Source organism: Astyanax mexicanus, chromosome 15 (assembly GCF_023375975.1).
Source record: "Astyanax mexicanus isolate ESR-SI-001 chromosome 15, AstMex3_surface, whole genome shotgun sequence".
Taxonomy (NCBI): domain Eukaryota; kingdom Metazoa; phylum Chordata; class Actinopteri; order Characiformes; family Acestrorhamphidae; genus Astyanax; species Astyanax mexicanus.
In genome coordinates, this window is record NC_064422.1 from 29,553,069 (window position 1) to 29,566,003 (window position 12,935).

A 12,935-nucleotide genomic window follows, 5' to 3' on the forward strand; every position below is an offset into this window, starting at 1 on the left:
TGGTAAATATGCCACTTTTGAGGTGTGAACATGCGTTTACCCTGCCAAAGCAAAGCAACCAAATTAAAGAGTTCATTAGTATCAGTGACTAGTGGCTAGAGTGACTGCTGCTTCCATTAACAACCTTAACAGACTTAAGCCATTTGTGTCCAATTTAGGACAGAGACATCACAGAGAAGACAGGTCCCTGAAGACCTCAGAAAAAAATGGTTAGGGACACCTATTAGTCTGGAAAAGGTTACAGAGCCATTTCTAAAGCTTCAGGGCTCCTCCAAACTACAATCAGAGACATACTGTTCTAATGGAAAAAGTTTGGAAGAGTATTAAATCTTCCCAAAAGTGGACACTCTCCAAATATTGCTCTGAAAGGGGGGCTTAAAATCATCCAGGAAGTGACAAAGAATACAAAAATAGCATCTAGACAACTGCAGCCCCCTCTTACCTCAGCTTAGGGCTAAGGTCAGTGTTCATAACTGAACATAAGAAAAAAAACACTGGGTGTGTAAGGCCAAACCACATACAAAATCCAAATATAAACACATCTAACACACAATCACACATCTAAAACATATATACATCTACATTGTATTATACAAATCTACAAATGCACATTATAAGAACTAGTTAACCTCAATGTTTTTTTTTATTTAAATAAAGGTTAATTGAAATCTTACAGGGGGTGGTCTGAGACAGTGTAAACACACCCCTCTCTCAAAAACACATTCAATAACCAAAACCACTCCCAACACAACTGAAACATCAGTAATAATTGCCACACAATGAGGATATCTGCATATTCCGTCCCAAAAATCACATAGAAATCACACAGAAATCATATTTTAGTTTGGCTACCCAAAGACGTTCTAACATTTGACTACTAAGCGTAAATACATGTGGCTAAAGTCTAATCAGGAATCAATCCATATACTAATCACATTAAGTGATCAGGTATAAATGGTATCTATGACACATGGCAGAGTAACTAAGTCGTTTAATAAGAATTACATAGATGGTCCACCAGATTTGGAGCAATGTGCTGTAGACAGATACATCTAAATTTGAGCTTAATTAACCAACATGGAGTCTCATCACACCAACTGTGAAGCATGGTGATGGTAGTGTGATGTTTGGGGATGCTTTTCTGCATCAGGACCTGGACACCTTGCCACCATTGAGGGAACTATAAATTGTTTGCTGTATCAGAAAATTCTTAATGATAATCCTTAAAATAATCCTAAACCTAATTTTGTGGCAAGACCTGAAACTCGCAGTTCTTACTTGAAGTCCTACGAATGTCATTGAGATGAGGCAGTTTTGCTAGGAAGAGACAGACAAAAATTGTACATGATGCAGGCTCTAAGTCAAGGTCAGATCATGCTTACCATCAGCAGCTGGAGTCCGAGAGAGAGAGAACTGGAGGAGGCATGTGCTAGTCTTTACCCTCCTAGTGTTGTGGGTTTTACTAGTGATAGGGGTAGTTCATATGGGCAGGGATTAGGTAATTGGCATTCCAAATTGGGGATAAAAGGGGATAAATAAGAACCAGTGTAACCAGCTATTGAAAGGAATGAAGAAGGTAATCACTTTTGCACATAGGCAGATTGGATGTTAAATATCTTTAATAAAAAATATATATGAATAAATATATATTATATTTATATATTTGCAGTGTTTTTGTTTCCTCAGGGTCCTTCTCTTTAATATTTTTGTCGCACAAGTTTGGTTTAAGATGTAATGTAATTTAAATTATGCACATATTCAAGAATTCAAAAAAATGGCACTGTGGGTGTTTCAGAACTGAACTCTCTGGGACTGAATGTTTAGTAGGTTTCGTGTCTATTCCCATGTTCTTCAGAGCAAGCGTGCACTCACGCACTTTTGGGCCAAAGGACGCTCCCAGAGCTTTCAGCTTACCACCCAGGCAAGTGCAGACCACTGCCCTGCCCTGCCTTTGCAACCGAGGCCTCTGGATAAAGTGTCTGTTCACATTAGTCTTGAAGGGGAATGCACTTATTAAAGGGGAAGAAGATAGTAGAATACGGGATCTTGCATGGTGCACTCTGCCAGCGCTTTACTAATTAAACATCAAACAGCCGCGGATCATCCTCCTCCTCCTTCAGTGAACCCAAAAATGATGAAGCCTCGCTCTGTGCTGCATTCAGGAGCTTACCCTTCCTAAACCCGGAGCGCTGCAACACTGCGTGCATCTGATTTTCAACTGAAGTTAATGTCATAATATGATTTTTTTTTTTTTTTTTGCTTTAACTATGATGCTAAAAAACTATAATGTATAGATATGTTTACCATAGATTCCTCAGGATAAAACTAAAGAAAAGAAAATGCAGGTAATCAGGGACTTAATTTGTCTTAAAATGTCTTAAATCCATCCCCTAAAAGTCTTAGAAATGCTACAGACCGTAAATACAGTTTTGTTTTTATTTTCGTGCATTGCATTTTGCAATTAAAAAAAATTGTATTGCAAGTTAGCTTACTGATTTTAAAGAATTTAAAGAATTAACTTTTTCTTTGCCGCTGTGTCACCACAATAGTTGGCATCTCTGTGGTGATGCTCATAAGAGGCATGGACCTGTTTTTCTCTGTAAAGCTGCTTTGTGAAAATGTTTGTTGTAAAAAGCGCTATATAAATAAAGTTTTATTTAATTTAAACCAATTTAACTTCCAAAAAAATTTAAGCATGCTTTTTGTCTTCTCTCTTTCATCTTTCTAAAGCCTCAGCTAAAATACCAATTCCTTCATCCTTCTGTTAGTGGAAGCACTTAAATATGACTAAAATAAACAAGTTCTTCAGTCTTTTCACCTTTTCAGCTGAACACCAAAAGTGCTTTTTTGCCATTTTCATCCAAATATGTTCGACTGCCAAAAATTTGGTGCATCCCTAATATTTTCCCCAAGGAAAGAGGGATTGCCTTGGTCTACGTTCTCCTCTTTTTTGGCCCCATTACAGGCAGTCTCACAGAGCGAGGGATGGGAGCTGAGAGAAGGAGGTTGGCATGACAACGCTTTGGAGTTATCGTGTCCTCCTGTGCATGAATTCCTTAATATCAGGCCAAGTCTGGAAGACATTAAAGTGCGCTGAACTTTATTTATTCATCATAGGAATCATCAAGTCAGCGCCACTGAGGCTCTTGTGGCTAAACTCACGTGTCTTTATGTGTCTTTAATATTTGTACCTTTTGAGAAATGTATTGCTCATGTATCTTTACATTGCAGTGAGTTCTGTTTTAACCCTTTTTTCACTGTCTGACTGTTGACTAACTTAAGGAATTATGTCTTGCAGGTTTCGTGTGACCTGCAATAAGATCATCACGCACAAAATGTTCGACCATGTGGTCCTCGTTATTATCTTCCTCAACTGCATCACCATTGCTATGGAAAGACCCAGGATTGAATCAAGAAGTGCTGTAAGTGTGCATACTCTTTTTTTTAAATATGGATATTTATTTGATGGAGCAGATTAAAAGCCTGGTGTTCACACTAGTAGACAACAGAGTGAACAACAACCAGTCATATTAGATGGAAGTACATAATTAGTAGCCATAATTTGGTGAGAAAAGAAAGTGATGTGGTGACTGAGACACATCAAGTTAATAACTGAGCATTTTTAATCGAGAATTATAAAGTAACATTCTAAACCAATTTGCCAAACAGATTCTTTGGACCAGTACTAGACACTGAGGGCAGAGAATTCATTATTTTGCTTTTGAAACTTCTGGTTTCTAGTACATTGTTGCCTTTGTGCTTTCTCAAAAGACGATCTGTGACAAACTTTGTTGTTGTAAAAAGCACTATATAAACAAATTTTAATTCAAATTTTCTAATTCCTATTCTCATCCGTCTGTTTTTGAACATGAAAGAGTACTGCTGCTGTTTTTGTCTGTAGTTCCTCTTATATAGAAAAAAATATCATGGAAGAAAGTAATGGATAGTTCAATATGTAGCTTGCTAGATTTTCCAGCATGCTAACTGGCTCAAAAAACTTGCAGACTTTTCACCTGCCAGCGTAAACACAGAAAAAGAGCTAACCTAAGAGCCTCACAAACAGCTAACACACGACTTTATTATAGCTTGATAACACCAGGATGTTCTGGTGTTGGTGTCACCTCCACAAAAATTGAGAACAGTTAAATGGACTCTGGGTAAATGTTTTAAATACAGCATCTTTAATTATAGACACAGCCCCTTTTTTGGAAGGTGGTGAGTATAAGTAAATACCCCAACACACAAGTAAAACTCTCTTTTTCTTTAATGGTCCTTTTCTTAAGGTTCATTATCACTTATTGCTATCCAATCGGAAGCTCTATTACAAAGTAAACATCAAGCAACATGTGGTGTTTTTCTTTTTGTTATAGAAAGATGAGTTGAATTACCAGGACAAAAGAATAATTTAACTCTCTAAATGTGTATTTGAATCAGTGTATTTCTCAGGATTGTGCTAACTGTAATTTCCTGCTTACATAATAATGTAATTATTAAAGCTGAACTGCTCCAGGAGGTGTTTTTGGAACGCACCCTTCGCTTCACAAAAGATGCACTGAATTTTGTATTTAATGGTTGTAGCATTTTCTGAGGCTCAGCCTGCTGAGAATTAAAGTTGATTACATGACACATTTGCTAAAAGAATGATTACGCTGGATTGTGCGGACGCAAGTGTGAAAAGATTTCATTTCTTATTCTCGCCTCTTCTTCTCAGACCCAACGGAGAGATCAGCCTGGCTTAAAAGAGTTGCTTCTCATTATCAGTTCTGCTTGTTTACTGCTTGTGACAGTTACCCGTACTCTTGCTTGACACGCTGAGCAGCAGAATAGAGGAGATGAAGGAGAAGGTCAGCAGAATCATGGACATTGTCAGCTAAAAGGGCTTAATATGGCAAGTCGTCTCATTCGTCCCACTGTCAAGATGTCAGGAGTAGATGACAGAATTTTTATGATTGTGTGATTGTGTGTAGAATGAATAATGCTGCTTTAAGTGGAAGACACACTTTTTTTACAGCCTTGTGAAAGATACCATAAATATATGTCACTATTGAGGAAAAACACACTTTGACCAGCTGTCTGATATATGTGTATATGTCAATAAGACATGTGAATATTTCATAATATTCAATATAATAGATTCACAGAGATCGGGTGTTTGATTTGTTGGATCTATTTGGTATGGACAAAGTAGGACAAAATATAAGTTTCTTTTTTATAGAACATGATACCTCATACCTATTCTGTTTAATGATACTATTTACAAATCTGTTTACAACCATTTTATTTAGTCTCAGAATAACATTATTTATTGCAAACTTATTTTGTCAATGTGCTAATCGTCTCTGCTAATCCAAGCAGTGCTTTCCACGATTCTCCCAATTGTGATTTCCCCGAGGGACACTTCCTCAGCTCCTCAGCTGTGCTCCACTGAGGCTGGGCTTATCCAAATTATGCCTATGTGAGCTAGAGTTAGCTGTTAGCGTAGCACCTGTTAGCTTCTCTGGCTTTAGCTTTCTGGTATACTGACATTAAGCTACAGTTCTGTAGACACTGCAAAACTGTGGCTACAACAATAATTAGACAAATATAGTCTGGCAGTGATGTGCATCTTGAGAATCAGAAAGCTCTGCCAGTATCAAATTCACTGTATTCTCCTAAAGGGGCTGTTTTATTTAGCCTGGAAAGACTTTAGCTAATAGGCTGAATGAGTCTCGGTTTTTATGTAACAGTTTCAGGGTTTGAACTTGGTCTGTTTTTTAGCTCTGCTTTACTGATCTTTTAAAGGAGAACACCACAGTGTGTCTACCTTTTGAGTTCTTTCACAGATTAAACTTCAGGAGAGCTCATAAACACAGCCCAAAGTTTAAACGGTTTCTGAAGAGATCTTAGAGATGCAGCTCCACAGGTGAGGGGGATCCACTGTGAGTTCAATTAAAAAGTTGTAGTTGTCAGCTGTCACGGCTGACTGGTACCATATACCAGCGGCAGAAGGAGAGCTGTGATTGATGGAGAATGCGCATGTCGCTGTGGAAGATCACTAAATTAGACCACTGGGAGAATGAAATTCTGCCAAATTGCTGTGAACAGCTTTACAAGTATACATGTGTTTTAAATGTATTTTTGATGTGCGAATAATATGCATAGTGAAATTGCATTTTGTCTGTAAGGGAGCCTATAGATTAGTCTTCCTGCAGGTAGTCAGTAAAATAGGGAAGCATTTAGCAGGCTTGTATTCAGTTGGTTGTACCTCCACGAAAACTAAAATCTTCACAAAATGATGCAGAAAATTATATTTGATATTAGACAGATTTAAACAAATACAACCCAACAATCATTGTAGCCTATCAAATTGATTGATATACTGAAATTGCCTCAGGATCTTTTAATGTAAAAAAAAACAACAAAAAAAACAGTTTTTAACCATTTATCTGTGATAGATAAAACTCTTACTCTTGCGAATATTAACATAACTAGCATCAACCAGCTACAAATCTAACATTTTTACTGTTAATATAAATTAATAGTGTGTATTTAACACTGGCGAATTTACTGTATACCAAATAAAAGGTGTCTATTGTACAGTTTTAATCATACTTACTCTGAGATATATGGGTCATTTGACTGACCATGTTGCATCTGGTCTTCTATAGGTTAAGAGATTATTTGAAAATGTGTATAATGAGAAATTGTTCATTAGGTCTTTCCCATATTTATGGAATTGTTAAGATTTTTGTTATTTAATCCATAAATACAGTTATTTAAGGAGCCCATTTTTCCCCCCTGATGAAAATGTCATTAGCTTTGCCAGGAGAAGGCTTTGCTTTTGCCTGCAACTGACAGTAAGCCAGGGAACCTCAGAAATGGTGGTTTTGATATTTTGATGTTCTTTTCATTAAATTTTTATAATAGCAGAGGAAAACCTCAGCTTTTAACCAGGGTGTTATTTCCAGAGCGGCATGCAGACACAATGCGTAATTTAAATGTGCCTCGCTACATAATGATTAAAACCACAAATACACAGAGTAAAAAATACACTATAATATCATGCACACTTCTTCTTATTGAGCTGTCGAGAACTCTGCTGAAAAGGCTCAGAGGCAAAAAACACAATTTATTCCTAGACACCTCCTGAAATTCATTCCCAGACAAAAGGGGCATTACAGTGAAGTGATGTATTGTATAAATAAATGCACTGGTGGTCAGTGGAGTTATGTGGGTTAAACAGTCCAGGGAATAAATGAAATTGCTTGTATTTCTAAATGTCAAGAGAGCAATAATGTAACCAGCAATGAATAGAGTAGCCTACTCAAATAAATGTATCATTACTTCAATACAATAATGACTCGAGCAGAAGTAACCCTGCAAAAATTAGTAGGAGTGGGAAGTCAGAAAGTCAAAATCAGGTTAATATCCATCCTCTGTGAAATCACAGCGAAGTATCTTGGTACTTTCAGCAAATACAAGAATAGACTGTGTTCTCTCTCCTTTTTTTGAAAGGGGTGTCTAAAAGAAAGTTATAAATACCAATCAGAGATCAGAGATGTGACAAAGCCGTACAGATGTTGCAACAAACCTCCACTTAAATTGGAAATCAAAAAATAAAGGCAAACTGTACCATAAAGAAGTATAATTGGTAAATTGCCCATCTATTGTAAAATAAAAGGCTTATATGTACAGTTAACATTAGCCATTGCCATTTCAGTGTGTAGCCTGAACTATGCATTTTAACTTTATTCCCATTAATACAGCTCAGTTTTAGTTTAATTTTTATCAGATTCTCTTATAAAAGCAGACAAGTAATGTTTTCATATAATTTATTGATGTTTGAAAAAAAAAATAATGTGGTATAATACTATATATAAAAACATGTTTAATGACAAAACTTGTTGATTGATTGCTTAATGTAATACTAATTAGCAACCAGATAACTACCAGATATCTGCAAAATGCAGATTAATAAAGACCTAATCTGAATAATAACGTTTTATGTAGACTTTAATCGTAGATAATAAAGATTTTACCAGCCAATAAAAATAGCCTAATTCTTGTTTCATGACATTTGGCATGTCATTGTTTAACACAAAAAATACCATGAAATCACACAGCCTGGTTAAATGTCTTGCACCAAATGACTGAATGCTGTAATAAAGCAAGTACTCCCTGCTTTTGGCTATAGCATTTTCACACTCATACATAGCTTTATTACACAAAAGGAAATCAAAGTCTGAAATATGCTTTGTTTGGTGTTTTATGAGTGCAAACAATGGAGACATGATATAACAGAATTGCATCTCATCTCATTATTGCCAAACAGATGCAACATTAGTAAGCTGTCATTTTATTAATAGAGAAAATTTTAAATAAAATTATAAATGCAGCTTCAGTTTTCTTTGTGAAAGAGGTTAAGTTCCTGGAAATTAGTAAATGTAAATATTAATTACAAATAAAAATTAAAGGATAGTATCTACACAGCTAGGCATTGTAGCTGAAAGCAAGTAATATAGTCTGTGTGTGTGAGAGAGGACGACCCTTAGAATTCTGTCAGCCAAAAAATGAACTATCAATAAACTATTTCAGATTAGATACACAGCGGTTATATAAATAAGGATTACAGAAGGATCTACAGAAATTTTAGATACTTAGCTTTTCTTTCAAAGGGTAAATGTAAAATAGGCTTTGTCTCTGGGAAAATCCTAGTTCTATTTTATTTGAGCGGGAAAGAGGGGGCGGGCAATTAATAATAAAATAATAATAAATTTAAGTACAAATGCCTTGACCTCAAACATGTCTGTAATGTTGTGAAGTGGCTTTGAAATGAACAGTGGTGACTCAGTTTTATGGCCAGGGAGAATATATAAATCAGAGCAATATAGGCAACATGAAATGAGCCATAAAGTTGTTCCTGCCTCTAAGAGACAACTTGATGAAATGAAATAAGAATGAAGTATTTTGAAAATAAACCTTTGCGGTTTCAGTCAGTGTGATTTGGTGTAGTAAATGATTAGAATGTAGTAGTAGACTGTAAAATGACTCACAGTGGACTTTTGTGGTGTTTATTGGATTGAATTTTATGACCTGTGTCTTACTGTTATGTAATCAGAACATATAATATTTTAGTCGAGGTATGAAGTCATTTGAAGGCCACTTTCCAGCTCAGCCCACTTCACGAGGAGGCTATATGGAAGTGCATACATTTGCATCCATTGCTCTTTCTGGACGCCTCCCTGTTGTCTTGCTAGTTGAGTGATGGGGTTGGGTTTGGCAGATCAGAGCACTGGAGACCTCAAGGCAACTAAATGTACAAATACACTGTATTTGATAGTAAAATACAGTTAATTGTTGTCAATGATGGAACAAAGTTTAAAAAACAAATTCCCATACTTTATCCTTTGCGCCATTTTGAGTTTTAGCCACACCCCATCCAGAATGTACAGGCCCCATATCATGCAGTAGGTGCCTGGAGTCTGCTGCTGGATAAGAGGCAGTCACAGCCGTAAATTTAACGTCATTCTTTCTACATTTCATTCTATTGTTTTTTGCTTTCTTCACAGAAAGTCCAGGTAAGGAGCAGGTCAGGGAGTGAAGCCTCAGTTTCTGCAGAGACGTATGCTTTAAAAGCTACACAGGCAGGGGATTTGGATTGTAAGGACAAATGGAAATGCTGGAAATAGAACAGAATTGTCTTTTATTGTGTGGTAGTTTTGCCCCATACAAAACTGTGGTATTGGAGGGCTTTGAAGGTTGTTGGATAAAGGACTCGAAGGCTTTTCTGACATAGTAATTGTTTTGCAGGAGACAGGAAGGTTTGTTTTCAGTTTATTTTCTCCAGGTCTAATCCATGTAATCCGTTTTTTGCTGTGTGCATTTTTGCCTCTGAGCCACTGTATGGATTGTTCACCTCCCCCTGTAGAAAACGGTTTGACCCTCAGTAAAGCACATAGCTTTCAGGGTCTGTGTTCTGTTTTTTTGTGTAGAGGTTCACTGTCTAAAGGCTGGTTTATACTTCTGTGTCGAGTCAATGTGTTTTTTTACGACATAGCATGTGTGAGTGTCCAATCGAGCGGAGTGCGTTTATACTTTTGAGTGCGTGCGTCCACGTCTTTGCATCACTCTGCAGTTGAAACCGTCAAGGCGGGAGTGTGTGGGCGGCACAGCTGAGCTGACCAATCACATCTGCTGCTGTCCGCGTGGGGGCGCATTCCGCACAACAAAGACATGTTTACAGTCCCTTTTGGTACGTTTATAAGGTGCCTGTAATTCTGCCCACAAAAGTTTCCACTTGCTGCATCCGCACCACTGTATAGATATTAAGAGGAGAATGGTGACTTGTATGGCATAGGCTACAGCTTAGGTTCTATGGCTATGTGTGGGCTACGGCATAGGACTGATGCGGAAGTATAAATTGGCTTTAAGTATATAGTATTTGAAAGTGTTATATGAAGGAATACACCATCATTTCTGTATTATGGTTGTACATTGCACTGCTTTCGTATTGTTTGGTGTTTGTGGCACATTTTGTTCTTTGGTTTCTGAGATGTCAGCACCATTCCAACTAGGGTTGGGCGGTATGACGGTAATATCGTATTCTGCCGTATTAAAACATTTGAACGATATTTTTAAACGAGGACGCTACGTCAAGAATATGTAGTGCCAGGTTTCAGCTCTGTGGTGAATACAGGGCAAAATAGCTCATTCATGTGCATTTATTCCGGCCACAGGAAGGGGGCGCTCATTGAATTGAACATGTCTCTGAAAACGGGTGGGCAAAAAAAACACAGCGCACCTTAGTTGTACATTCAGGTAAAGGATGCCGCAGGATGAACCTCAGAACTCCGGAGATCTTTCACTCCACATAATACTCTATATATGTTGGGTGCAAAACGAAATGAATCAGAAAAAGAAGAAAAGGGGAAGAAGAAGATCCTTCACTCCACTGTGAGCACAGGTTGGAGCTTTATCTTCTGAACGTGTGGGACTTGGACCTCATTTAGCCTGAACACCTGCGCTATTAGCGGTTAGCCTGCTAGCTAACGTTATCGGTCTGTACTGTTAGCATGTTAGCCTGTTAGCTAACGCTATAGACGAGTGCTGTTAGTGGTTAGCCTGTTAGTCAACGTTATCGGTCTGTACTGTTAGCATGTTAGCTAACGTTATCAATCTGTGCTGTTAGCGGTAACCCTTTTAGCTAACCTTATTGATCTGTGGTGTTAGCGGTTAGCTTGTAAGCTAACCTTATTGGTCTGTGGTATTAGCGGTTAGCCGGTTTGTTATAGTTATCGGTCTGTAATGTACTGTTAGCGACTAGCCTGCTGTTAGCTACCTAGCTTAGACTCCGGTTAGTTAGTTATAAACAGCTGTACCGAGTTCTGTGTAACTGTGTCAGTTAATTGAATTAGAGCCTGATTTAGCAAGTGAGCTTTAGAGCCAACACCATCACAGGACTCGAAGTCGTGAAGTCCTCCGATTAGCGGTGCTTGCCAACCATGTTTTAATGAGACAGAGTTGAACATTTACTGTATGACTGACTTAATGTGTGACTAGCTTAATGTGTGTAGTGTTTACGTAGTTTGTAAACAAAATTAATATTATTCTTGATATTTTTTAGTTTAATAATAACCCATATTTTGATAGTATTGTAGCTACGTCTGGTTGTGTGAACCTTGATCCACAATTTAATGTTTATACCGGGAATATGTAGTAGACAGTACAGTGGGTAATTATCATGACCGGCAGTATCTGGTTAGAAATGTCTGTGTAAGCAGACAAGCGACTCACAACCACAGTCAATGCAGAAGGTACCAGACACAAACCAGTAGAAAGTTGGTTAGCTCCCCATGTGACATGATAAAGGGGACACAGTAACTAATTAGTGTTCCAAAACAATTGAATGATTATTTTAATACTAAATACTACGTAGTACGTAATAATAATAGAGATAGAATCATTCAGAATAAGTGGTGTTAGATCTTACAGTGCAGTGTTGGTACAGTATGTTCTTCCCTTACTCAGCTGTAATGCATTTTTCATTACTGCAGTAGTTTCCATTAGTGTATAGTAAGCTGCAACAAATGCTGTAAGCCTGACATGATGTCAATGGATGAAAGTAAAATCCTTGACAGCAAGAAGATCTCTCTCTCTCTCTCTTTCTTTTCCTATCTCTCTCTCTCTCTCTCCCCCTCCCCATCTCTCTCTCTCTCTCCCTCTCTCACTATCTCTCTCTCTCTTCCTCTCTCTTTCTCTCTCTCTCTACTTGAATTTTAGGACTTTTTTCAACTTTAATGTGATCTCTATTCATATGTCAGTCACACCTGTGTGACATAGCCTCTTTGTAGGTACATGTACCATGTGGTTTGGATATTTAATTTGACTATTTTTAATATTATTTTGGATATTAACAAATTCCATCAGACTCCCCACCTGAGCCCCTCGTCATGGCTAGGTGTTTTTCAGCTTTTCGAGTGAGATTTTTTTAGGACCTAAACTAATGAGAAATGAATGAGGAGGAGGCAGAGGGGAGTTGTTGCAACATTTGATAAGCACCTCTTGCTGTGTGTGTGTGTATGTCTTTGTGTGTGTGTGTGTGTGTGTGTGTGTGTGTGTGTATGTGTGTGTGTGTGTGTGTGTGTGTGTGTGTGTGTGTGTGTGTGAGGCACAGGGTTTGGATGTTTAAAAGCATTTACAGAGTGAGAGCAGAGCAAGTGACATTCTTTGTTTACAGATCCTGCAGTGAAACTCTGGCATGCTCTTCCTCATTCATAGACTGAACAAACACACATTGATCAAGCATAACATTATGACCACCTTTATGTTTTTGCACCCATTATTTATTTTTCTGCTCATCTGATCATATAGGAGAGCACATTCTAGTCGTTTAGTATTATTACAGACTGTAGTGCAGTGACTGTTTCCCTGCCTACTTTATTATCTTCCTTTCACCC

General features: G+C 37.6%; 1 protein-coding gene across 8 annotated transcripts in view; it reads left to right on the forward strand.

Annotated features, from left to right (window-relative positions):
- cacna1g (calcium channel, voltage-dependent, T type, alpha 1G subunit) overlaps positions 1-12,935 on the forward strand; it is a 192,430-nt gene that overhangs the window by 101,505 nt on the left and 77,990 nt on the right. For all 8 annotated transcript variants that reach the window (XM_049464284.1, XM_049464285.1, XM_049464279.1 and 5 more), the window contains one exon: positions 3,299-3,422. In XM_049464284.1, the coding sequence (XP_049320241.1) occupies positions 3,299-3,422 (124 nt within the window). The remainder of the gene's footprint in view (positions 1-3,298; positions 3,423-12,935) is intronic.